Source organism: Papilio polytes, unplaced genomic scaffold (genome assembly GCF_000836215.1).
Source record: "Papilio polytes unplaced genomic scaffold, Ppol_1.0 DF820711.1, whole genome shotgun sequence".
Classification (NCBI taxonomy): Eukaryota; Metazoa; Arthropoda; class Insecta; order Lepidoptera; family Papilionidae; genus Papilio; species Papilio polytes.
In genome coordinates this window covers 459,028-482,949 of record NW_013528493.1, presented here as the reverse complement: position 1 = coordinate 482,949, position 23,922 = coordinate 459,028, and the positions used below count along the sequence as shown (strand labels likewise).

Here is a 23,922-nt window from a genome sequence, read left to right as displayed (position 1 = left end):
AAATATGTTGTAGTATCTAGTAACTTTTGTGTAAATATGTATTATCAATTTAGCTGCAACATTTACATTTATAGACGTTATTTTTACTTGACTTATTTAATTGATGTTTTCCTTATGTCCTATTTTTTTTCTTTTGTGTAATTTAATATGTATTTTGCAATTTTTTTTTAAAGGAGGAGATAGTGTGGTATATATGAGGGTATCTTAATATAATGTACCGTCCGCTTACTAATAATAAATCAGTCCAGTACCAACCGCCGTTTCATTAACACCCCTACATTACACATTTTTTGACATTATTTTTTTAATAGGGTTAAAATATACAAACAATTGGTCGGAAACAAAATTTACATTTATCGGTGGTCCGATCGGTACAGGGAAGCACGCTTTTCGTGAAACTTTTTACGTTAGGTGTAATATATAGATATCAAAAATGTATTTGGGTGTTAGAATTGTGGTAATTAATAAATTTGTTTTTCCTGCAGTCTTGGTCCCTGGTCGGAATTGTTATCATGATCGCTTCTGGACTGATCATGTTCACCTACAAGGCGACGCAGTTCAATCTCCTTGGCTTCTACTTCCTCCTGTTAGCATCGTTCGCTGCTGGTTTGAGATGGTCCTTCGCGCAACTTCTGATGCAGAAGTCCAAGCTGGGTCTTGACAATCCTGTGGATATGGTGTTCCATGTGCAACCCTGGATGTTCATGTCGCTGCTACCTTTCACTATAGTGTTCGAAGGTGAGTTTATACTAATTGATGAAAAATATTTTCTATTTTGTACTATTCACACTTACGAGTATACTATTTAGTTACGAAGTAACTCAATTGGTTATTTGTTATGACGAGTACGAGTACAAGTTTTCTAATTGCCGCATATATGGGTAGCCTTTAAAGAAAAATTCGCGGAAAGGTTTTAGTATTGACATTTCGAAATTTCTGATGAAACTTAACCTCGTAAAGTTTTACGAGGTTTATGTTAAAACAAAGGTGTTCAGTTTTAGAAAGAAGATAATTTAAAGTTATTCTTGAGGATTTACGTTAACCGGATATGTATTTAAATGTTTAAAAATATCTTGCATTTCTGTGATATTTTTTAATATTTAGATTGTTCACTTAAAATTTTATTGCTCTGATAATTTGATTTTAATATTACACGGCGAGATTCCAAAAGTTTTTAACCTACTCGTGAAATTCGTTTTGTACTCGAATTTTATTATTTTAATTCGATATTAAATTTTATTTGCCTACAATAAAGGGCCTGGTTTAGTTTTTCTAATAATTTCAGTACTGTTCGTTATAAAAATGACATTTGTTTTGTACATTTTAGCTCATGTGCAAAGTTGTTTTCTTTTGAAATGTAAATTTCAGCACTGACGACGACAGATTTAACATAATAGAATTTCAAATAACAATTGGTGGTATCCTTGTTTTTTTCTGGAATAAATAGCAGCTCGACATTTGTATGTCCTTTTCTTGATGTATAAATAATTGATAGGATTTATTAAGCAAATAAGGTATATAATATACTAGCTGTTTCCTGCGACTTTGTATTTAATATTTAACAAAAACTTTAGACCTCTACAGTATTATTTTGACATTTTGATTTATCTTGTTTTTGTTGTGACTGAGTTGCCACTGTTTGGCTCGAAGAGGAATATTTAGATTTTTTTTATATATAAGGTAGCAAACGAGCAAGCGGCCACCTGAATCCACCGAAATGGAAAGCGACCGCTGCCCATAAACATCCGCAATTGCAGACGCGTTGCCTACCTTTAATCGACAGAGGAGACGCACGTAAAGATAACATTTCCCCTTTCTAAGCGTCTCCTCCACCGTCAAATCCACTTTCCCTTCCCATCCTTTCTTTTTAAGAAAGGGGTGGAAAGGGATTAAAATTGGGCTTCCGGCACTACACTCATCAGATGAAACGCGTAATTGCTTCCACTTCACGCTTCTTTTCTGTGGTCGTGGTAAGATGCAAAGATGTTAAAGCGGGCTCTACCACTGTAAACCGGGCTTGAGCTGGCAGGGCGTACATAGCGTTTATCCTAAATCTCTGATTTATCAAGTAAAGGGGGAATGCTTTATATAGTCAATGATCATTAACTATCCACTGAAAATAGTTGGGAAACCTAAGATGTATGTAGTAACAGATCCGATGATAAAATACTCGAGTAATGCAATGACGATTTTGTGTGTAGATATATCTTTTTGTAAATAGAATAGAAGTATGGAACATAAAATTATTTATTTATTTGCCACAACCTTTATGTGCAGAAAATTAAACCGAATTAGCATAATTCAATACACCATTCAACACGTAAGTAGATCATGAAATCTGAAATTCAGATTAGTTGTCGTTTATGCAAGCCATATTTTATGGTAAAGAAGTGATAATGACGAACACAGTCTTGTTTTTTAAACGTTTTCAACACTTATGTACATAAGCTTGGGTTACGACGACATTTATACAATCAATGTTATCTTACTAAATAATCCGTTTTTATGTTCTATTGGTATTGTTATCCGACTGAAGTTATGGTAATATGGCTTGTATCTTTTATGTATTAATGAATTCTGTTGAGACGAACTTCGCCTTAATCCCTGAACCGATCTTGACGAATGACGCATCGTTCGATTAGTATCTTTCCCTGGAGTGTCATACTCGTAGGTATTGGGGGTTTTGGTTTATACAGCACATATTGTAGTTTATGATAATTTGTATAAATGTCAGTGCAGTTCTATTCTTACGCTGTCTAGGGCCCCCTTTATATGCTCTGGATGTCGGGTTTTTTTTCAAATAGTATAAATATTTCAAAATTTTCATTTTTAAAAAATTAAATGCAATGGGCGTTTTTCGTTAGACTGATCAATCGGTAGATTGTACAGGTTTTTTGTTGAATGTGAACACGATTTCCCATATGTTAAATCAATCGGCCCAAGGGGAAAAAATCCACTGGGCCAATAGAGCGATTGACCGATCGGCCCAACGGGAAACAGCGATATAGTGCAGAACGGAAAGGTGTGCGTAAAATTTACATTTTTATAGACGGCTTTCTTTATCGCAGGTTATTAAGGTAAATTGTGATTGTTTCAGTTCGTGATTGAACATAGCCTTCAATTTAGTGTTTCTGTATAAATGATAAGTTTTTTAATAAACATCGACTAACTTTTAACGATATAACCAGTTTCTATTTCCAAAACATATTGTAATCTCTTTTTTGTAAGCGTATTAGAATGAAAATATGTTTAGTGTTTAGGTAGCCCACGAGATATGTATTGTTTTGTTTAAAATTCATTGTTATTAATTCCAGGTACCACCTGCTTTGATTACCTGGCGTCGTTGACCAAAGAACAATTACTGCCTACCATTCTGAAGGTGTCCGTTGGTGCGATACTGGCCTTTGCTATGGAGATCAGCGAGTTTCTTGTCGTCACCTACACATCAAGCCTGACTCTATCGATTGCGGGCATTTTCAAGGTACTTGCTATAAAAGTTTTATACCAAACTAGACAAAACATCATAGCCATTCTGTTTTACCCGAAAGGATAAATATATGGGAGATGGACAGACTCTTAGCAAAGCTTATTCTTATTAATACCTAAAAATAGCGACCTTATTATTAAATGTCAAAATGACGACATGATGACAAAGTATGGGAATCTTGCTTCCTTGATGTTTGCAGCAACTTATGGTCTCTTTCCCACATTAGGGTTTTTATTCAAAATATTTACGCCCTAAGTTTAATGGCGTGAAAATGTATAGCCTAAAGCGTGATGTAAATATAAGGCTTTTTATTAAAAAAATATTTAATCAAAAACATGCTGTAATTACTGACATTTTAGGCAACAAAGAAGTGTGTGTATACGCTTTATTATAATAGAATAGATGTATTTTAAAAATAGCTTCCATTCACATGAATACATCGCTGCAGGGTCTTTTCGATGGCCTTCTGGAACGAAGTCACTGCTTCCTTAGCATCCATAAAGTTTTTTCCACGAAGTTTTTCTTTAATTTTGTGATCCTCGTTATTTGAACCCAAAGAAATTACACATTTAATTTTAAGCGAATAACACATTTAGTGAACCATGTGCTCGTGTTCTTTTTCGAAGTCTTATACATTATCATTATTACAGGAAATGTGTATTTTGATACTGGCAGTGGAAGTGAGCGGCGATCAACTAAGCGCTATTAATGTTGTCGGGCTGATTGTGTGCCTGTTGGGCATCATCGGGCATATCATCCACAAGGTTCTCGTGATTAAGGCTGTCGCTGGTACTGTGAGGGCTTTGGATGTGGATGACTTCAACTCAATGAACAAGATGAGGTCACCCCTGCTGAATGGAGAATACGGCAAGCCACTGCTAGAAGATCATGTGCATTATAATGGAGTAAGCGATGACAGCGATATAGATGCGAATGCCATCCTAACTGAAGTATTAAATAGAAGAGATGCGAGGTAAACAGCAGGCGTTCAAACCGGATTCTTCCTTCAAATGACTAATCAAGTAAATTTAGGTTTCTACTGTCGGAACAATTGTAATAAATGATATTGACATCTGTTATTATAGTAATAGAGAGAACAATATTCTTTAACACAATAGTTTCGGCACTAAATAATCATTGATAGTTTTTAATTCTTGTATATTCCAAAAAGCTTTGTCTTTCCCTTTCCATAATATGCTTCCATAATCTTAAAGATCTTTACTTTGTAGATTAAATGTAATAAGTAATGGCGATGTTGAAGTTTAACATTCTTATGTTGTATTTAATACTGGTACACATAAATTTATAACCAAATTAAGAATTATTTCATTGGCTAAATAGGTTATAACTACATTTTGCATTTTATTATTTAATTAAGTTAAACTTAATAGTTTTGATAATACATGTTTGTTTTTTTTTTTTAACTTTTAATTAAAGCATTCCATTATAAATTTATAGAGTTATCATTACGAGTTGTTATTTGAACTCGTCTTTCTAAGAAGCATTTATAATTAGGTTGAGTTCTATTATAAGTTAGAGTTCGTCATTTTTTATACCAGTTATGTTTTCTAGTAGTAAATGTTTTCAACCAAAGCATGCTTATGTAGTTAATGTATATTTATATACCTTAGTGTGTACACCACATAACTATATAAACAATTTAGATTTTCACATCTTCATAACGTCATAATTGTACTAGTTTTGACACTTTATTTAAGTACCATGTTACATTTCTGTTCATATATCCTGATCTCATTTGATTTCTCGTTTAAATTTCATTGTTATATAAATACACATAAACATATGGATTCTCGAAGAACATATTTGTGTACTTTCAAATTATTGTCATAGTTAACATTTAAGACTAATAAAAAAAATAGTCTTGTTTTTTTTTGACAATTTGTAATCAAGACGAATTGGATAAAAATAATCGGATTTAAGATTTTTATACGAAGTATTTTTGCGTCGACTTTATGGCGATAGTTAAATACTATAGAACTGAAATTTATTAAATTAGATAAATAACAATAATGCCTATGCCCTTTAATTTTTTCATCAATTTTTCATAATTAATTACTGATTACAGGATTTTTTTCTGTTTTTATTATGTTCCTTACGAAATTCTATTATAATATACTTAGGCAGCTAATAATGTATCAAGTTTCACAAGTAACTTAAATTCATAAAACAAAACGTGCCATACACTAAAACCTCATTTGGACACCCGAGGTTGTAGCCAAATAAATCGTTAAAAATATTTGATACTACATCAATTTTGTATAGTAGTAAGTTAATAAAGAGTTTACTAATTCCCCCTTTTGAATATTGTTATGAGCGCACAAATTTCGCCTAAATGTACATTCGTTACATATAATAAGATTTTTAATTAAAAGTACATATACACAAATGTATATTGTCACCCCATGGATTTATCTTGCTATAAAAATAATCTTCAATATTAATCGTTCAGGGTTGTCATTTAAGGTTTTGACATGATAAATTATTGCTCAACTAATTTTTATTTACATTACATTTATCATTTATACAATTCCGGAAATATTTTTGTCGGGCTACAGTGATTCAAGAGATGTTTTGAGCCGACAACATATTTGAAAACCTTACGTTATGTGAATCTTATTTTCTCTTGAAAAACAGTTTTTTTTTTGACAAGATCCTGATTTGTTTGTACTGTTTGTTAGTAACAAACTGTTATGCTATTTTTAACTGTTATGCTATTAGAATAAAAAGCTAAAGGTTTTTAATGAAAAACTTGAAATATATTTTATTTTTTGTTAGCATAAGTTCGAGTATATTTTACTTTCTTGAGGAATGTCTTACGAGGATAATTATTACGATATTTTTTATAATTGCTGTAGACTCATGAAACATAATATCTGTTCATTGTTTTCCATGTTTTAAACAATTTTGAAACTTGCAAATAAATAGAAAAATGACTAAGTTTAGTAAAGTATAAATAAAAAAAAATCCACATTACTCTAAGAAACTAATGATTGTGTTTGTGATTATGTTTAATTAATTATATGCTCATCAAAGCTGCTGAAAAAGTTAGATTTTTAATTTTGTTTCTACATTTTTAATTTTAAGGCATAGATTTAATGTTGTTTTTTTATATTTTACTCCACTGTCGACGCACTTGAAACCATGTAGTCTTTCTCTTTTAAAATTAGAAACATGTTTTTATATAAGTATACAGTATTGGAATTCCACAGTTAAGTAAATGTAACTTTGTAATGCTTTATGTGAACAAAAGGTTTCTAAATAATTTAAGATGATGACTACAGTATAGATATTCACTATAATTAGACCCCTATTCGTTGGAAAGTTCTCTTAGTTACTTCTATTAGCTCTTAAAACTTAATAATGCACAAAATTTACTTCCAGTTCAGCAATTTTTGCAAAAATGTTGTAATAAATATGTTGACTCATTAATAAACAAATCTATGTGCTTCTTAAATTATGATTCAGAATCATGTAATTATTCTTTCATGAATGTTTGCATGAGTGTAGCATATTTTGTCTCTAGAAACATGAACGTATAATTTGTCAAATTGTTTTTTTTTAATGAATAAATTGCTTAACAGTGCAACACAATCAAAATTACCTGTACTTCCTTCCTTCCATTTATGTAATAGGTTATAACTATTCCGTACGATATAGTCATAAGCGTAATATTGTTAAATTGCATTTTATAAACATATATTGTAACTTAAGAGGTCTGGTACTTAACTTGAAATATAAATGTTTCAAAATCTCTTTAGTCATAATGTTGTAAAATACCGTTTAGTTTTTTGTAAACCTGTTTATTAATATTTTTTTTATTTCTCTAGATTATTCGATGTAGTTTAATTGTAATCTCTTATACCATAAGTCCTGTTGCCAAAACATATTTTTTATTCTATGTTTTTCTACATTTCTTGCGGTCGTTTTATTGCTCTTTTAATGTGGGAGGAAAACTTATTTGCTGACATAAGACATAAATTTGTGAAAATGTAATAATAAAACATCTGCAGAATTATTTGACAAACACGGGACTAGTGGGGCTTGTAGATTTTTATTTTATAATAGATGCTACAGTGTTTAAAATAATTAAGTAGATTTCTTAAATATAGCTCGTTCTGCAAATGGTGTTTTATTTAAATGTATAATGTATTCAAAGTGAAGTGTTACTGAGCAAAACAAGGGAACCTGTAAATCAGTTCTTCAAGATGTCGGTGGCAAAACTGAGCTGCGAAGGCGTCTTGGCGTCTAATTGACCGCTCAAGCGAAACAACTTTCCATTTATAAGAGTCGCCGCTTCCATCTTGCGAAGGAATAAATTTTTGCTAGATGCATTTAAAGTTTTCTCCGTCAACGTCTTATTAGATTCGGAGTCCAAAGAATTTATAATAGAGTCCGCATCTGCATCCAAGTTAAATATGTTAGTCTGCGACTCCTCGCGCCATAGCTTTTGCAAGTTGAGGGCCATCAGCTCGAGCTGGACTTGGGACAGCTCTTTGATTACGTCAATCTGTACCGACATCACGGTATCGCAGTTCTTCAATAATGAGTTCAACGCTTCCAGCACGTCAGCCCGTCTTTTTTGTATGTTATATTGATTGTCGATATTTTTCTCGAAGAATGCTAAATGCTCGTACAACTCTGCCAACTGGAGAGAGCAGGATACGTACTGTGCACTGTGGTGCTCGAAATCGTAAAAGTGTCTCGCTCTCATTAGCCATTTGTGCGTAAATGTAAATAATTTTCTGGCTTCTTCAATTTCACATATCATCTCCACCGGTACTCGATTTTCTATATCTTTTAAATTCAGAGAAGGGAAAATGTAGAGCTTATTTGAGGCTCCATCTCCTTTTCCCTTTTTTTCAGGAACTTCCTTTACATCGTCTTCCTCGTACTTTTCAACATTTACTACTCTCTCTTCTAAATCATTTTGGTTTACGGTTTTCCATAAGTTTGACTTAGTTGTCGGATTTGAAAAATAACGGTTTAAAATTTTCTTCCTCGATAATTTAAACAGTGTCAAACCGTATTTGACCCAGTGGTGACTAAGTTCTAAGAAATGCATTTCGAATTCAGCTTTCTGAAGAACGAATTCTTCCGGAATAAGCTTGCAGTTGTCATGGCAGGTGCGTAGGACGTGATAGGCTGCGGAGAGATGATGGCGCGCATTGCTGAGCTGGTTGAGATACGTGAAGTAGTTGCCGAGGCGGGCGGTCCGCAGCGCCCAGTCTTGTGGTGTACCCTCTTTCATCTCCAACTGTCGCCTCAGAGCTGTGTGGTTATATAGGGTATATTTCTCAGGCAAATTTAATTTGTTATATAAAAATGCTTGCATCTGAACATTGTTTGTGATAACTTTGTCAATCTTTTCTGGTTTTACTCTTTTGATTTTTGTAATAGGCTCTGTTGTGAACAAATCTTCCGCATCATAGAAATTTTCCGACAGCGATTTGTTTATTTTTTCATAAACATCTTCCATGCTTTCTAATATTTCCTTGGCAAATGTCACTTCATCTAATTGTATGAGATAATAACATAAAAGATTCTGGATTCTTAACATAATAAAAAGACATTCCTCCCTAAGTGCGAACTGTTTCAATTTTTCAAAAGATTCTTGTAAAATATTTCTTTTATCAGATAAAGCAATGGGCATTGTTTTAACGGATAACAGTGTTATATATCCTTCCATGGCCAGAGACCTGACGTACTGGTCGTGGTTCTCCTTGCCGAACATCACGAGCTCCTTGTTCAGTATCTGAATGTCTTTCTTCAGATTCAGCAGACCTTCAGACGAGTTTCTATTTTTTATCGTGTTTTTGATATTTTCAAATGTGGTTGAAATTCGGCCTAATACTTCCATAATTTTCCAATACTTTCAATTTATTAACAATAATCACCGATTTTTTCAAGGAATAGTTCACAAGTCACTATACAATTTTTGGCGTCAATTTATAAAAACCCTTTTTCTGTCAAATAGTAATTTTAAATCAAAATCCACTTGAAAGTTATAACCAGTCAATATTAATGCATCAAAACTTGATGGTTGAAAGCAAATGCTATCCAGATTTTTTTAGTTACCCGAAAAATAAATATGGCGTTAACGTGTTCATGAACATAATCAGTATACATTACGTATTACTAAATATAAACAAAAATGGAAATCGATATAAAATAAATTCTACAACTAATTTTTTGGGAAATTGCAATGAATATGTATTATTACAAAATAATAGAAACTGAAGTAGTAGTGGGAGGGAAGTTTCATAAAACCTTTTGCAAAGTTTCAGGCCTCCAGGCAGGCAGGCAGGCAGTCTCGCAGTCGTGCAGTCGTTGTCAAGCTCTCTAGCCGTCAATATCTCAGATCCTTCAGTAGCTCAGTAGCTCAGTACATTTCTAGTCGTCGCCACGGAACGTTCGATATCTTTTACGTATATTAGTATTTTATTATATTTTTTTGCCTTAGTGTATTCGTTTTAAAGTAATTCACCAGTATTGCTCATATTACCGCCCGACTACCATATTTTTTTTAAAAATCATTTGTATCGAGATTTATAACAATATGTACATCAGTAGATCGGATAAATAGAAAAATGGCATTATTCAAAATGTACACTTTTTACAAGAATTTCCCTTTAATGCGGACATATTGCTGGTAACCCTAAATGCTCAGAGGCGTCATCCTGTCAATGTCAAAAAGGTGCAACAAGAGCCTTGTAGCACTATGTAAACTTAGGACTTTTATAGTCTTGCAAGGATATTGTGACACCTTTTTGACATTGACAGGAGGACGCCTCTGAGCATTTAGGGTTACCAATAAGGTAATGTTTCCACATTTAAGGAAAATCCTTCTGTTTAGTAAGGGAAATACTTGTACCTTACAATATAACTAGAAAATCAGTGCTTATCTAGAGAATAATAGAAATGGTGGTTTGAACGAAACGTTGCGGTATAAAAGCATCAGACTACTAGTTTCTTGTTTTATGTCTGAGTACACACAGTAAATTCCTTATTACATAAGTAAAAGAGTATGGTAAAAACCAAAATCCTTGTTTATTTTATGTCATGAAGGAAATACTTCCAGTTGCACAAAACACGTTACAAGTAAGGATGCGGTCACTGCGATTTGAAATGAATAGGTAATAAAAACAATCAGAAAAATATTTATAAGTCAATTAGTGACTAACAATTTTTTTAAATTACAAAACTAAACATATTATACATGTGTTCCCTTAGGAATAGGGAATTTGTTGAGTTAACAACTAACATTTTCTTTACAACAGACCACAGAGTATTTTGTCGCATACTGAAATAGAGATCAATCTTCGCCGTCAAATTGGGTACCACGAAGAAAAGCGCAATCTGTATTTCATAGTTTGCAAATTTCTTTCTAGTTTTTGTTTTTTTTTAATAACGAAATGGGGCAGGTATTTAAAATAATAATATTGGTAAATATTTATAAACCATTGTAAAAACATTTATCCATCCAAATAGTGCATTTACATAGATTATTATGATTTACTTAGAAACAAATTAATTATTTATTTAATTGACAGTGCAAGTCGACGCTTAACATAAAATTATTGTAAAAAAATTAATCAAACAATAGTTGAGAAAAGGCAAAATTATTTTATCTTCGTTTAGTGCATTTTTTGATGTTTTTGAAGCGCTTATAAGTGTTCCCAGGTATACAAAATTTTCGACACTGATAAAAGTTCTGCTGCCTATGTTTACAGAATATTTTTACAAGTTTATCGTAATATGTTTTATCCTTTTTATCGAAGACATTATGCGTGTGTCATGATGTGGTATGAATAATCGTTTAGTAAACTTAAGTGTTCTATGTCGTTTAAAGGGGGCGAACAATAAAACAACAAAAAACTCATAATGTAACATATATTCTACCTGACTCGAAGGTGTGTACTACTGTGGACACCTACAATAACACATTCATATATGATATCACTTACATATATTCAAACTTTCTACATGGTGCTTTTAATTGCTGTTTAATAAATATTGGCTAAAAATAATAGTTTAGGAGAAAAAATCCGAATTTTTCCACATTTCAATGTTAACATTTAAGAATAATAATTTTCTTGATAAATATTAATAAAAAATATTATGTTTTTATAATAAATAAAATGCACTTAAATAAATGTAATAAAACTGTTATCAAGACGTCACACGCGGCAGCCATTAGAGAAAAGTTTCTGTAATAAATGTAAAGATAATTATAATTAATGTCATGTTAAAATACGATCAACACTACGAGTATATCGAACAACTTCCGTTAGTTATGGTACAATAACATACATTCGCTCAGTTACAAACATTTTGGCGACATGATTATTAGGTTACATTATCATGATAACTAGTTCGCATTACCTCTACATATTATGTAACGACAGTCGCAACGCAGGAAACAAATAATACATGTGGGCACCCATTTCGCGAAAGCGCATTACATTGCGTTATATACTTACATTTTAATAAAATTGAGGGCGCCGATTTTCTAAATCTACGTGAACAAAATAAGTTTCGTAATCGGTTTTCGTCAGTCTTGTCTCGGAAGGGAGTACATACTCCTTTTGTACGGCAGAGACTTCCTCGGGGAGGCGCTATAGGATCTCCCACTGGCGTAGAACTTCCCTTTTTGTGATATAACTTCGAGCCTCGCAGTTGCCTCCGCCCTGCCATAGTCGTTTTCCAGGGTCACTCTGTACAGTCCTACATCTTCGCTGTTTACTTCTTCGATTTCTAAAATTCTGAATATCTCGTCCTTCTCTTTAATCGTTATTCTACAGGAGGGTGTTATGACGACGCCATCTTTGTCCCAGGTCGCCCACGGTGCGGGAAGGCCCTTCGCCGCACACTGAAAGACTACCGTGTCGCCTTCTTCTGCCACTTTATTATAAGGATAGGTATAGAACTTTGGTGTTATCTCACGGGCAGGGCTACAAAGACTTCTTATGTCTGGACCTGAAAGATATAATATTAACTTAGATTCATATTCCATTTCATATTAAGAGAATAGTAATGAGTGTTTTGTCTTGTTGGTTTATAAATAAAATTTACAAGGTTCATGTAATTGATTCAAGTTATATTTAAACAAAAATAGGTAGCTCGACTACTCGTCTACTGTAACAGCATAAACGATGGTATAAAGACTGCTGCTAGTATGTGTAAAGAAAGCAAAACTGCATTACTAGGTTGTAAATAGATAGTATGCTTGTTGATTAATTTCGAAATTTACTCTTAACATGTCCCTTGGTTTTGCTTTGTTAGATTATCTATCTTGCAGTTATGTTGTTTAGTTGTAGAATATGTGTGGTACTAACCGGGTGTTCGGGTGCGGGAGATTGATCGAGCGGGCGTAGACCGCGGGGTAGATGCGGCCGACAATAACACTGGAGGCCTCCGTAGTCTTTGGCTCAAAGTATTTGGCTCACCCGCAGCTGTATTACCAAAATAATCATTAGAAATTTTTCTACATTCCGCCTAGTCATTCTTAAGAGGTTTTAAAAAAGTTGTCCTAATTAGGAATTAAACATTTAAAGCTGGCTATTCTGGTCTTAATTAAGAATTACATATTTAATCAATGAAAGGATTCATCATGAATTATTATAAAGGAGATTGACCATTCAAGTATGGATTTTGGTTCCATATCATATTACATTGTATACCACTTTTTTGTGTCTGTACTTGGATATTTACAGCAAAGTAAATGTCTCTTAATCGAGAAAATCAATAATATCATATTGCTAGTTTGTTACTGATACAAAACGAAACCATAAATGGCCTTTCGCTTTTGTAAGAACTTACGATAAACGACAAGACAAGCTTTAGAGGTTGCTTTGCCGAGATAGTTGTATGCTTCGCAGGTGTAAGTGCCCTCATCGTCAGCAGTCACTTGCTTGATCTTCAACCGCGCAGTGCCAAGCTCATAGCCAGTCTCGAAGTCAGAGCATTCGCGAATTATCTACAGATTACAAATTAGATTAATTTACAGTCATTAGCTTTCTATGGCATATTGCTATATTATTGCACACTAAGTATAAGTAATTGATATAATATTTAAACCAATCACACAAAGGCGATAGGAATAGGTATTTAGAATATAGTTTGTAGAAGTATGAGGGTAGAAGTTCTTGTAGAAGTCTCATATCCAGTGACTGACGGACATGTGAGACAATAAAATATCTGCAGAATGTTTCGTACCTTAGTGTAGTGATACCATTTGATGTCGGGCTCAGGCTCCCCCGTCACCCGGCACTCGAACTCAACTGCATCCCCGTCATGTGACAACAAATCAGTCAGCTCCTTCTCAAAACGTGGAATCACTTCTACTCGGCTAAAAATTTAATAAGAAATAATTGCAACAAATTTCATCTAGTGCAATCTGGGTACTTTTCAATTTTTATGTCGAAAAAAAGGAATTGAAAACACTAAAATATGTACGGTGAGGGAATCAAGCGATGTTCCACTTAATTTTACAGTCAGTTTAGTCGTATGCGGTTAATTGCTTTTTATTATTATCCCATTGTGAGTGCAAGTCTCTGTTACTTAATTGGGTATTTGTAAGAATAAGTGAACTATGTCTTGATGTTATATATACCGCGAATTTCCGCGTCTGCACGTATGTTTGAAAACAATGGCTTACCCGTAACGAACATTGTGCGCCTCCTCAGTTGAAAGCGGATCTGAAAGAACAAGAAAAAAATAAAAACAAAACATACATTTAATTGATTTGTGATAGGTAATTTTTTTCATGTCATAAGGTGGCAAATAAGCAAGCAATCACCTGAATCCGCCAAAATTGGCGAAGTGACCGCTGCCTATGTACATTCGCAATAGCGGATGCGTTGCCTACCCTTAATCGACGATGGAGGATATATCCTCTTCCTATGCGTCTCCTCCAGCGTCAAAACCACGTTCCGGGCATCCCACGTTCAAGGCCGGAAAGAAAAAGGACTAAGGTTGGGTCATCGGCACCACACTCATCAGACTGTACGCGGAATAGCTCCCATTTCACGTCTGTCGTCTGTGTGGTCGTGGTATTGCACCGGGTGAGCCGACCCATTCGTGCGAAGATACTCAAGCAGGCTTTACCACTGTTAAATTATTTCAGTATAAGATACCTTTAGCCAAAATTTGTAGCGATATAACTGCTTTCGCCTCGCCATAAACGTTTCTAGCGACGACTGAATAAGCGCCCGTATAGTCTAGCTTTGCGTGCGGGATCTCGAAGCGGTATTCAGGGCCAGCGCCAACGCGCTTGAAGTGAGATCCGTCCCGGTAGTAGTCGGGCTGGAAATCACAAGTACTAAAATTAATGACGATAATTTCTATAATAATGGATGTGTACAAATGTCTACTGTCGAGTAGACATGGTTGTCTCAGGAATTGTTCGTATTGAAAATATTTGCAGGAGAAAATATTGTAGGACATTCATATAAAAAATTACAGTATTAATGTGATTATATAAGACTTTTTTTAAATTAAGTAGCTACATTTACTACACTTTTTCTTATTTATTACGTATCTTCATGGTTTTAAATTGTTGATTACTTACAACCTAATAGGAAGTACACTAAAAGTAAAAAGGTTCATGTTTATGTAGTTATTTACCTTCAAAAAGTCCCTCAGCCAAAAAACGTCTGGTTTTGGGTCGCCTGTTACCTCACACTCTATAATAATAGTATCTCCTTCGTAAGCTTCACTTGATCTTGGTTTTCTTATAAAAGTTGGTTCTCTTGAATATCTGCAATATTTTAATTCAACAATTCTAAGTTTTCTACAGGAGCGGATCTGTCTAAGTTAGTTCTCTTTAAGTTATAGCTTTCTTTAGAACTAGCTGTTGCCCGCGACTTCGTCCACGCAATATTAAGATAAAAAATAGCATATAATATGCCCGTCTATGTCAGCTACCCTTCAGTTAAAGTCCGGTCGAAATCGGCCCAGCCGGTTTAGGGATTGCTCGGAACAAACGCGGCTTGCGGACCGACAGACAGACAGACAGACAAAAAATATTAAATCCGATTTTCATTATCAGCAACGCAAATACATCATCTTCCCGAACAAACAGACACTGCAATTTTATTATATGTTTTATACATAAAATAAAATAGATTTTTTAATCTTGCCAGTCTTGTTGGTGGGGTTTATTAATGCATACTTACGGTACGTCTGAGCAAATAACGGTTGGGATGGTTGGTTTCCTCTCTCCATCACTTTCACCAAACACTTCAACCTTTCCTGATGTAGATGCTTTGCCCACTTCATTCGACGCAGTGCATGTATAGACACCGGCGTCCCGTTGTGTTACTGAGCCCACTGCTAGTTCTATCTGTCCGTCCCTGTCTAATGTCATCACCGCTCGTCGACAGGGCCGCAGCCGCACTCCGTCTCTGTACCACGTCACTCCCACAGATGGATATGCCTCAACCACCGCTGATATTCTTAACTCTTGACCTTAAACAAATAATTTGCTTTAATAAGTTAAAACGTCGGGATCTCTATTTAGTCTTTTATACTTGTAGTTAGTTATAGTTATATTGTCGGCAATGTTAGCAACGGAAACTAAACAGCTGCACAGTCATAACACGTCTTTTAAGTCTACTATGTTAGATCATAAACTTTGATGTTTGTATATGTACGTAAAGCTCGCTAAAGACTTTGAGTTTGTACAGTCGAAGTGTTATTTAAAAATATGCGCGTTTGGACAAAACTTTAAATATCAGTTAAAGTTTTGCTTACAAACGTACAACTAAAACCGAGCGTCTGTAGCGAGCTTAATTTTATCACAAACATGTTCCTCGCAAACTACAGCTTCAAAGAGAAAATTTGTTGCTATAATTTACCAATGCTCAGCTGATACAACGGCTCCAGTCCGCAGCAAAATTCCGGTGCTATGTAAGCTCTGATGCCCTTATCGACGACCAGGTTGCAGCGACAACTGATTGCACCGTTGCCGTTCCGCGCCGTCGCCTCATATACGCCGCCGTCTTCCAGCGTCGTGGGCGCAATTTCCAAAGTGTGAAAATGTTCGTCCTGCGACTTCGTATGACGATCTAAAATAGTTAATAGTTTTAAGAGTTATTACACCATGATAAGAGAACGCTTGCCTAATTAAAGGCAATGAATGTAAAGAAACACATAATAAAAAAGTAGTGGAAGGTGAATAAAGTGCTTAGCGTAGTATCTGTAAAATTGATATTGGATATGAAATATACAACTTACTGTCATTGACGATTTCTTCGCCATTCTTGTACCAAGTAAGAAGGGGCGGTGGTCTACCAATAACCTGGCATGTCAGGCGGACAGGGTACGTGGCCTGCACGCGCCTGTCACGCAGTCGCATTGTGAACTGCGGCGGACACTCTCCGCCATCTGATGATCTTTCTCTAAAATAATCATTATTATTATAAATACAACTCAAAACGTTATTAACTTTAATTACAAGAGTAGATAAAAAGCGAACAGAGTGAAAGCTTCTAACTACTACAAGCACGGTATACGTGTTTAACCACTGGACACCAAGAATTACATATTTGTTTATAGCTGTTTAATAGTAGGCACACATACATCAAATAAAATGTAATAATCACCTCTTAAGCTTTGTATCCGCCTCCCAAATACTCTTGTCGGTGACGACCGCTATTCTTGAATACGTCGATGCTCTGCCGTGGACGTTTGTGGCTTCGCAGCTATAACGGGCTTCATCATTTAATTGAACATCGTTGATGGTCAGAGAACAGTTGTAATTGCTTAAACATGTTTTTAATCTTTGGTCCTCTTCGTCAATTTCATGTCCATTCTTCATCCAAACGATTTCTGGTGTAGGTTTGCCTTTAAAACTGCATTTCAATGTAGCAGTCTCCCCAACTAGAACTTTCAACTGACCGGGTAGCACTTCAACGAATTCCGGCCTATCACCGGTCAAGCCAACGCCGAATGAAGTCGATGTTTGCACCGACTCTCCCCAACCGTATCTGTTTCTTGGAGTCACTCTGAAATGGTATTCTTCTCCTTGCTTTAGATTATAAGCTTCAAAGGTGCATAGCGGGGTAATACCAAGTTCTATCCAGCGCGCTCCTCCCTCTGTACCCAGTAACCAACTCTCAATTTTATATGCCAACACTGGGGCACCCCCTTCAGGATCTACCTTCGGCCACGCTAATGAGATCCAGTTATTTCCACCGTCCACTACAGTCGGTTCTCCCGGGATACGATTTGGTACAGCTGCAAACAAATCTAATTATCGACACGGTAATGGCCTTAATACAAATTGATACGTTGCCAAATGATACTTTGAGCCTTAATTTTAGACTGCGGTTGATATAACAAAGATATTAGGAAATCATATGATAGTTTGAATACTGCCAATGTTTAAAAGTAATATCTTCAAGTTGTCCATTATTGTAATTGTTAAAAATGAATAAGTTATAAGTGAGTTTCTTTAAAATGCAAATCTTGCTAAGTAAATTAATAGGTATAATAGAAGAAGCAATATTCACATTATTAACTGCAAATATACATTTTATGTTCGGAGTCGAGCACCTAATATTTTTAAGTTATATTATTGCTAGGTACCTATATTTACCATGTAATTATATGGCTTTGCTATTAATCAGTTAGTTTCATGAAGAAACGAGTAATTAAATAATACTGATAAAGCCCTGTGGACTTCATAGTAAGTACTCACTGGTTAACTAACAAAATTCGAATTAAACTATAGAAATCCAACTTACATTTGTACCTTCGTTCATCTACAGTAATTGTTGAGTCCGCAGGATAAGTCCAGTCAGATATTAAATGATCAGATGAAGCGCGTTGTCGCACCTTTAAACAACAATAATCTCATTTTAAATTACACTCTCAAATCAAATATTTATAATTACTTTCAAGGTAGTAAATAAAATACACACCACAACTGTAACAAAAGCTCTATCACATCCGTAAGCATTTCTTGCAAGAATGCAATATGTTCCTGCATCAGATACAACTGACCTCTTTAATGTAAACTTAATATAGTCATCTGATTTCATTTTGCATACTCGTGGGCTATTTGTTATATCTCGAATACCCTTCATTAGAGTCACTGTATAGTAGAAAAAACATAATGAAAAATTGAAACTTTCTGTTAACTGAAGTAGAATCAATCAACAAATCATAAATCTGGCAAAACATTTACCTTTAGGTTTTGGTTCTCCTTGTACTCTGAATGATATATTTAAATCTTCACCAACTGAAATAAGTACATCCTTCTGAGGTCGACCAATTATAACTGCCGGCTTGCCATCGATCTCATTTGGTTTGACTACAGTTATTGCTGCATTCATATCAACATTTCCATGATTGCTCCAAGCTCTACATGTGTATATACCGGATTCTTTTTCAGTAACATCTGATAGTGCTAAGGTATATAATCCATGGTCTACAAAAGTTTGAGCATTTCTATAACTATCAGTAATTGCATGACCTTCACGCAGCCATTCTACTCTTGTTGGAGAGCCTTTTATTTCCACTTGCAGACCAATTGTGCCTCCACTAGTAACTTTATAGTCAGTTAACACATTTGTGAAATGTGGTCGACGAGCTTCAGATAATTGACGGTTTAATCGAGATGATTCTCCAGATGTAGAACGAAGGCCGTAGCGAGATTCTATACCTGAAGAAAAATAAATGTATCAGTTTACGGTCCTTGAATTGTAAATAATGAAATAAATAAAAATAAAATACCTGTGAATGTAACTATGTGACTTATTTGATCTGACCACATGGAATTTTCTGCTTTACATGTATATTTACCACTATCTTCTGATGAAGGATTACTAATAGTCAATCTACAAACTCCGTCAGCTAAGTAATATGCTTGATATCTATCAGTGATATTTATTAATCTATCATCTTTTAGCCAAGTAATAGTCGGAAGTGGTTGTCCTCGAATACGGCATTCTAGCACCAATTCGTTTTCGGCTAGATGGTACTTATCTAGTTAAAAGAAAAATCGTAACATTATTTATTTATTTTTTTACTAATAAATAGTAATTAAATAACTTACCTCTTATCGATCTTGTAAAAGTCGGAGGTATGGGTGAAACTTCAAAAGTGGGGTATACCTTTAAAATTGCGGAAGTAGTTACTGATCCGTTTTCCGTTCCAACGGTGCAACTATATTCGGCGGAATCGCTCGGTTCAGCATTGAGGACTTCCATCGTTAACAGGCCTTCAACTGATTTTGTTCTGTATTTTAGTTTATTATCGAGTAGAATACCGTTTTTAAACCATTCAATTTTTGGTTCTAATGTTGTTAAAACACTACACGTGAGTTTTACTCTGGACCCTTCTACAGCTGTTCTATCAGTAAGAAAGGTGGAAAAAACTGGCTTCCTTTTAACATCACGTAGTAGTTTGGAGCGTTTCTCTGTGATAAAATTCCTCGTTTCATTTAAAGCTTTTAATTTATGGGAGACATCTTTTCTCTCTACCGACTCGTCACTTTGAATTTTGTCAGTTAATGGCGATGTATATTGGGTATTACGCACTAAAGTTTGAGCTTTGTAAAATGGACAGTTTTGAGCTATATCCAAATCGGATGTAGAATGGTCATAGTTAAAAGTTCTCTCAACATATCCTGGTGGCTTTAAAAACTCGTTGTCATAACTATTTCCGGTTTTATCAATAAATACAGCATTATTTTTCGGTGAGGTGTGCGTACTTTTACGAGAATTATCTACATTTACAGTTGCGTCATTATTTTCATAACTTAATATATCGACTTGCTTAATTTGACTCATATTTATTTGGGGCGAAGTGAGATATTCTTGTTCTTTTGAATTAATTCTACCATGTTCATCAAATTCTCGACCACTACTTCTGTCGAGTTGTAAATTATATTCTCTGGAGATTTTTAGTCTGTTTTCATTAGAATTTTCAACGTTATAATTATCTTCGATACATTTTTTGTTTGTTATATATTCTGACCCAGTTGCTAATATTGTTTTCTCAACATATGGATTTTTGATTTTCAGTGTTTCTGGATTTTGGGTGTCGTCCCTTCGATAATTAGAAACATTTTCTAGAGATAAATCTGTTTCTACGTCTATGTTTTCGTTATCCATATTGTCTTCTTTTAATTTTTCCTTGCTTAGTCCCCCTTGCACTAACATCTGATCTAAAATTATCTTATCACTAGATTCACTTACCTTGCTTCTTTGAGTTTCACTCAGTTTCTCTTTGACATCCATAGATTTATCTATTAGTTTTTCTTCGGTCTTTAAAGTATCTATTCTTTGGAAACCATGATTCTCTTTGACATCAATATCTTTAGATTGTTCAGGTATGTTATCAGTAATTGGTGAAGTTGGGACTTGTTTTTTATTTCTGACCTCTTTTTTCTTTCGTTTAGGTTTTTCTTTGTCTGGTGGATTTTCATTTGTTGTGTTTGTTTCATCTGAACATTTTCTTTCCGTGTCAGTATCAACATTTTGATTTTGAATTCCGCTAACATTTGATTTCCCTTTCCTTTCCATCTCTGTTTTGTTTTCATTTTTATAACTGATCATATTAGTGTTTTCTTCTGTTTCGGTTTTTTGATCTTGTGAAGTATCTATTTGTGTTTCTGTATTTTTATTTTGATTATGGCAAGTGCCTTTTAAATGCTCATTGTTAGTAGTACTCTGTTTTAAAGTTTTGTTTTGTAAAGCAAGGAACTCGTCGGAAATTTCAGAAGACTTATTCTCAACTACTTTATCTAATAAATGTGGAGATTGTAACTCTTCTTTTTTATCAATTATTGTCTCCTTGACCTTGCCTTCTTCTATTTTAGGTTCCATATTTATTTTAATACTATGTTCATGGTAAACATTTTGCGCCTCTGGAATTTTTTGAACATTTGTATTAAATTCTGGACTCTCAAGCAATAGTGTTTGGGAATTTGAATCTTCTACTGTTTCTACGATTTTATCTTCATGTGTATTGTCCTCAGTTTTGAACTCAATAGTACATTTTTGCACTTCTAGTAACAAAGTTCCCTTGTCTCGTTCCTTTTCCGAAATTTTTACGTTGACAATGTCTTTATCAGGTGTAATTTCATAGTCCTTACTCGCATTGAGTTCATTTTCCTTGCGATTGCTGAGATTGTTTATTTGTTGAAGAGAATCTTGATCATGGATAATTTTAAATTTAACGTTTATTTCGTCACTTTTGTTTATTATAGCTTTATCGTCAACCACCTCACCATCAATAATTACATCGAACTTATCGACTTTTATAACGTTGTTTTCAATATTTTCTTTAATATTTACATGCTTTTCATCTACAATTGTTTTATCGTTCTTAGATACATTCTCCAAGTCATCAGTACTTCCTGAAATATCATCAGCTATTTTTTCTGCAACCATACCGTGTTCTTTTTGTTTTTGCATTTGAGGCTGTTGATCAGTTGCTATTGAAGTCTTGTCAATTGTTTCTTGTTGCCTTATTACATCGTTACATTTAAATTCATCCTGCGTTACATCTATTTTAAGCCTTTCGTTCGTATCATTTGTATAACCCATTAAAGTGTAGTCATCAGTTTCTTTAGACTCATGCGTGACTTCTGGTATTTGATTTACAAGAGGTTTTTCATCTTCAATTTGTTTCGCCTCTTGTGAATGTGGACTAAAAGCATGATCTTTTCCGAAATCTGAATCCTTCATGTGTTCAATTACTGCTTCACTGACGTGGGCCTTATACAACATACCAGTTTCCGTAATTTGCAGTAAGGGCGCTTCTAAATGCTTACATTCTTCTAGGATTAACAAAGATGCTTCTGTTATATTTTCGGTCATAATAGTTTCCGACAGAATTTCCAAAACAAAGTCGGGTGCATGAGTATTTATTTTAAATCCAATATTTTCGGGTTTTCCTATTATGTCGATATCACCTGTTGTACTGAACCTTCCGGATTGCACGTTTTCGTTTTTAATACTGCCTAAAGAATCTTCAATTGAATCTTTATCAATGTTGGAAATATCGAAATTTACGTGGTTATCTTTTTCTGTGAAAGGTATTTTTTCGCTTGTAACCTTTAATACATCTTTCACTATATTTGTTATTTGTTCTTCATTAATTGGGCCTTTAATCAACGTAGATTCTTTAGGTAATTCACTTTTTTCTATTATAGATGAATCCTCAGGCTGCAATATTTCAATATCGCCGGTTTCTTCCCTTTTTTCTAATAACTCTAAATGTTCCTTTATAGATGATGCAAGCACACATATTTTTTGACCAATACTTTTAAAAATTGGTATTTTCTCTTTCACTTGTAAACTTGATTTACTTTCCATTTTAAGAAGATTAAATTCGAGGCAGTCGACTATATTTTTAGTATTAAGTAGAACGTCTTCACTAAAAACGTTAACATGTTCAAGTATCAATGATTCAATGGTAGTTTTAAGATCCAGTAATATTATTTTGGTAAATGAAGCATCACCGGGAATTCTCGCAGTTTTGTCAAGGTTTATATAAAATTTTATATCCTCGAAATGATTTAAAACTTTACGCAATGATTTACTTAAAGTCTTCCAATTTTTATCAGTTTTATTTGCAATAAAAGCAATACATTTCAACGCAGTCAATATTTTTTCGGAAGATTTTCCGTAATTTTCGCACATGTAATGTTTTTGTACACTCGACATGGCACTTCTCATATTTGAAATGGATCCATAAACAGAATGTATCGCAGTTACTATGCTGTCTCTTTGTATGGGAGTTAAGTTTTTATACAAGTCTATTTCTTTCTCTAAAGCGAAGACCCGTTCCTCTGTGTCGTCTAAGTTATGCATGATTTCAATGCCTTTTTCAATTAAATCTTCACTATTATCCGCAAAACTACTTTTTAGTGATTTGATAACCAGCTTTAATTCATTAATATATGTATACAGTCTATCGAATTGAATTTCATTGTTTGATTTCATATTCAACGCGGATTCTAAAAGATGGATCGTCTCTTCAGTGTCATTGGAACATGAACTTATAATGTTGCCTAGTTTTTCCTTATGGCCTGTGGTTTGTACTACTTGGAATTCATGCGTTTCGCACATATTAGATACTAGTAGCTGCAAAGTTTCACAAGCTTCTTTTACAAGTTCGGGAGGACTCTCTTCATTAATCTGTAGTTGAACACTTCTTACACTACACTCTAAGTCTTGAAGACTTTCATTAAGAGTTTCATTTACGGACTCATTGTAGTCCCTTTTCAATTCAATAATAACAGCTTGAATTTCATCTAGTGTATTTTGCAAAGTTTCTATATCATCACCTGTTCTAGAATTCGCTAACATACTGATATTATCATATACTTCTCTAAGCAATGACTTGAGATTGTGCAATGTATTTTTGGTTTCGCCATCATCTGAAACAGTTTTTTAAGA

At 34.2% G+C, this 23,922-nt stretch overlaps 3 protein-coding genes across 4 annotated transcripts in view; 1 reads left to right on the top strand and 2 right to left on the bottom strand.

The window, feature by feature from the left end:
• Positions 1-7,630, top strand: part of LOC106110215 (solute carrier family 35 member C2) — a 12,858-nt gene extending 5,228 nt beyond the window's left edge. Inside the window, exons 4-6 of the mRNA XM_013291950.1 lie at positions 486-738; positions 3,315-3,481; positions 4,138-7,630. Of these exons, the coding sequence (XP_013147404.1) occupies positions 486-738; positions 3,315-3,481; positions 4,138-4,464 (747 nt within the window). The 3' untranslated portion in view covers positions 4,465-7,630. The remainder of the gene's footprint in view (positions 1-485; positions 739-3,314; positions 3,482-4,137) is intronic.
• On the bottom strand, positions 7,541-9,466 carry LOC106110210 (protein KBP homolog). The gene has a single exon (XM_013291942.1). It carries the CDS (start codon positions 9,363-9,365, stop codon positions 7,701-7,703), a length of 1,665 nt encoding a protein of 554 aa, XP_013147396.1. The 5' UTR covers positions 9,366-9,466; the 3' UTR covers positions 7,541-7,700.
• Positions 9,467-11,381: 1,915 nt separating this feature from the next.
• The window catches only part of LOC106110209 (muscle M-line assembly protein unc-89-like), a 33,190-nt gene continuing 20,649 nt past the window's right edge, over positions 11,382-23,922 (bottom strand). For both annotated transcript variants that reach the window (XM_013291940.1, XM_013291941.1), the window contains exons 12-28: positions 19,569-23,903; positions 19,247-19,498; positions 18,699-19,175; positions 18,433-18,605; positions 18,256-18,346; positions 17,113-17,746; positions 16,745-16,908; positions 16,366-16,575; positions 15,685-15,976; positions 15,134-15,266; positions 14,644-14,812; positions 14,166-14,205; positions 13,724-13,856; positions 13,328-13,484; positions 12,844-12,960; positions 11,989-12,484; positions 11,382-11,715 (exon numbers count right to left, since the gene is read on the bottom strand). In XM_013291940.1, the coding sequence (XP_013147394.1) occupies positions 12,060-12,484; positions 12,844-12,960; positions 13,328-13,484; positions 13,724-13,856; positions 14,166-14,205; positions 14,644-14,812; positions 15,134-15,266; positions 15,685-15,976; positions 16,366-16,575; positions 16,745-16,908; positions 17,113-17,746; positions 18,256-18,346; positions 18,433-18,605; positions 18,699-19,175; positions 19,247-19,498; positions 19,569-23,903 (7,802 nt within the window). In that variant the 3' untranslated portion in view covers positions 11,382-11,715; positions 11,989-12,059. The remainder of the gene's footprint in view (positions 11,716-11,988; positions 12,485-12,843; positions 12,961-13,327; positions 13,485-13,723; positions 13,857-14,165; positions 14,206-14,643; positions 14,813-15,133; positions 15,267-15,684; positions 15,977-16,365; positions 16,576-16,744; positions 16,909-17,112; positions 17,747-18,255; positions 18,347-18,432; positions 18,606-18,698; positions 19,176-19,246; positions 19,499-19,568; positions 23,904-23,922) is intronic.

Excerpts from the sequence above, each read along its gene's own strand:
- LOC106110210 (XM_013291942.1), bottom strand. The coding sequence starts at position 9,365 with ATGGAAGTATTAGGCCGAATTTCAACCACATTTGAAAATATCAAAAAC.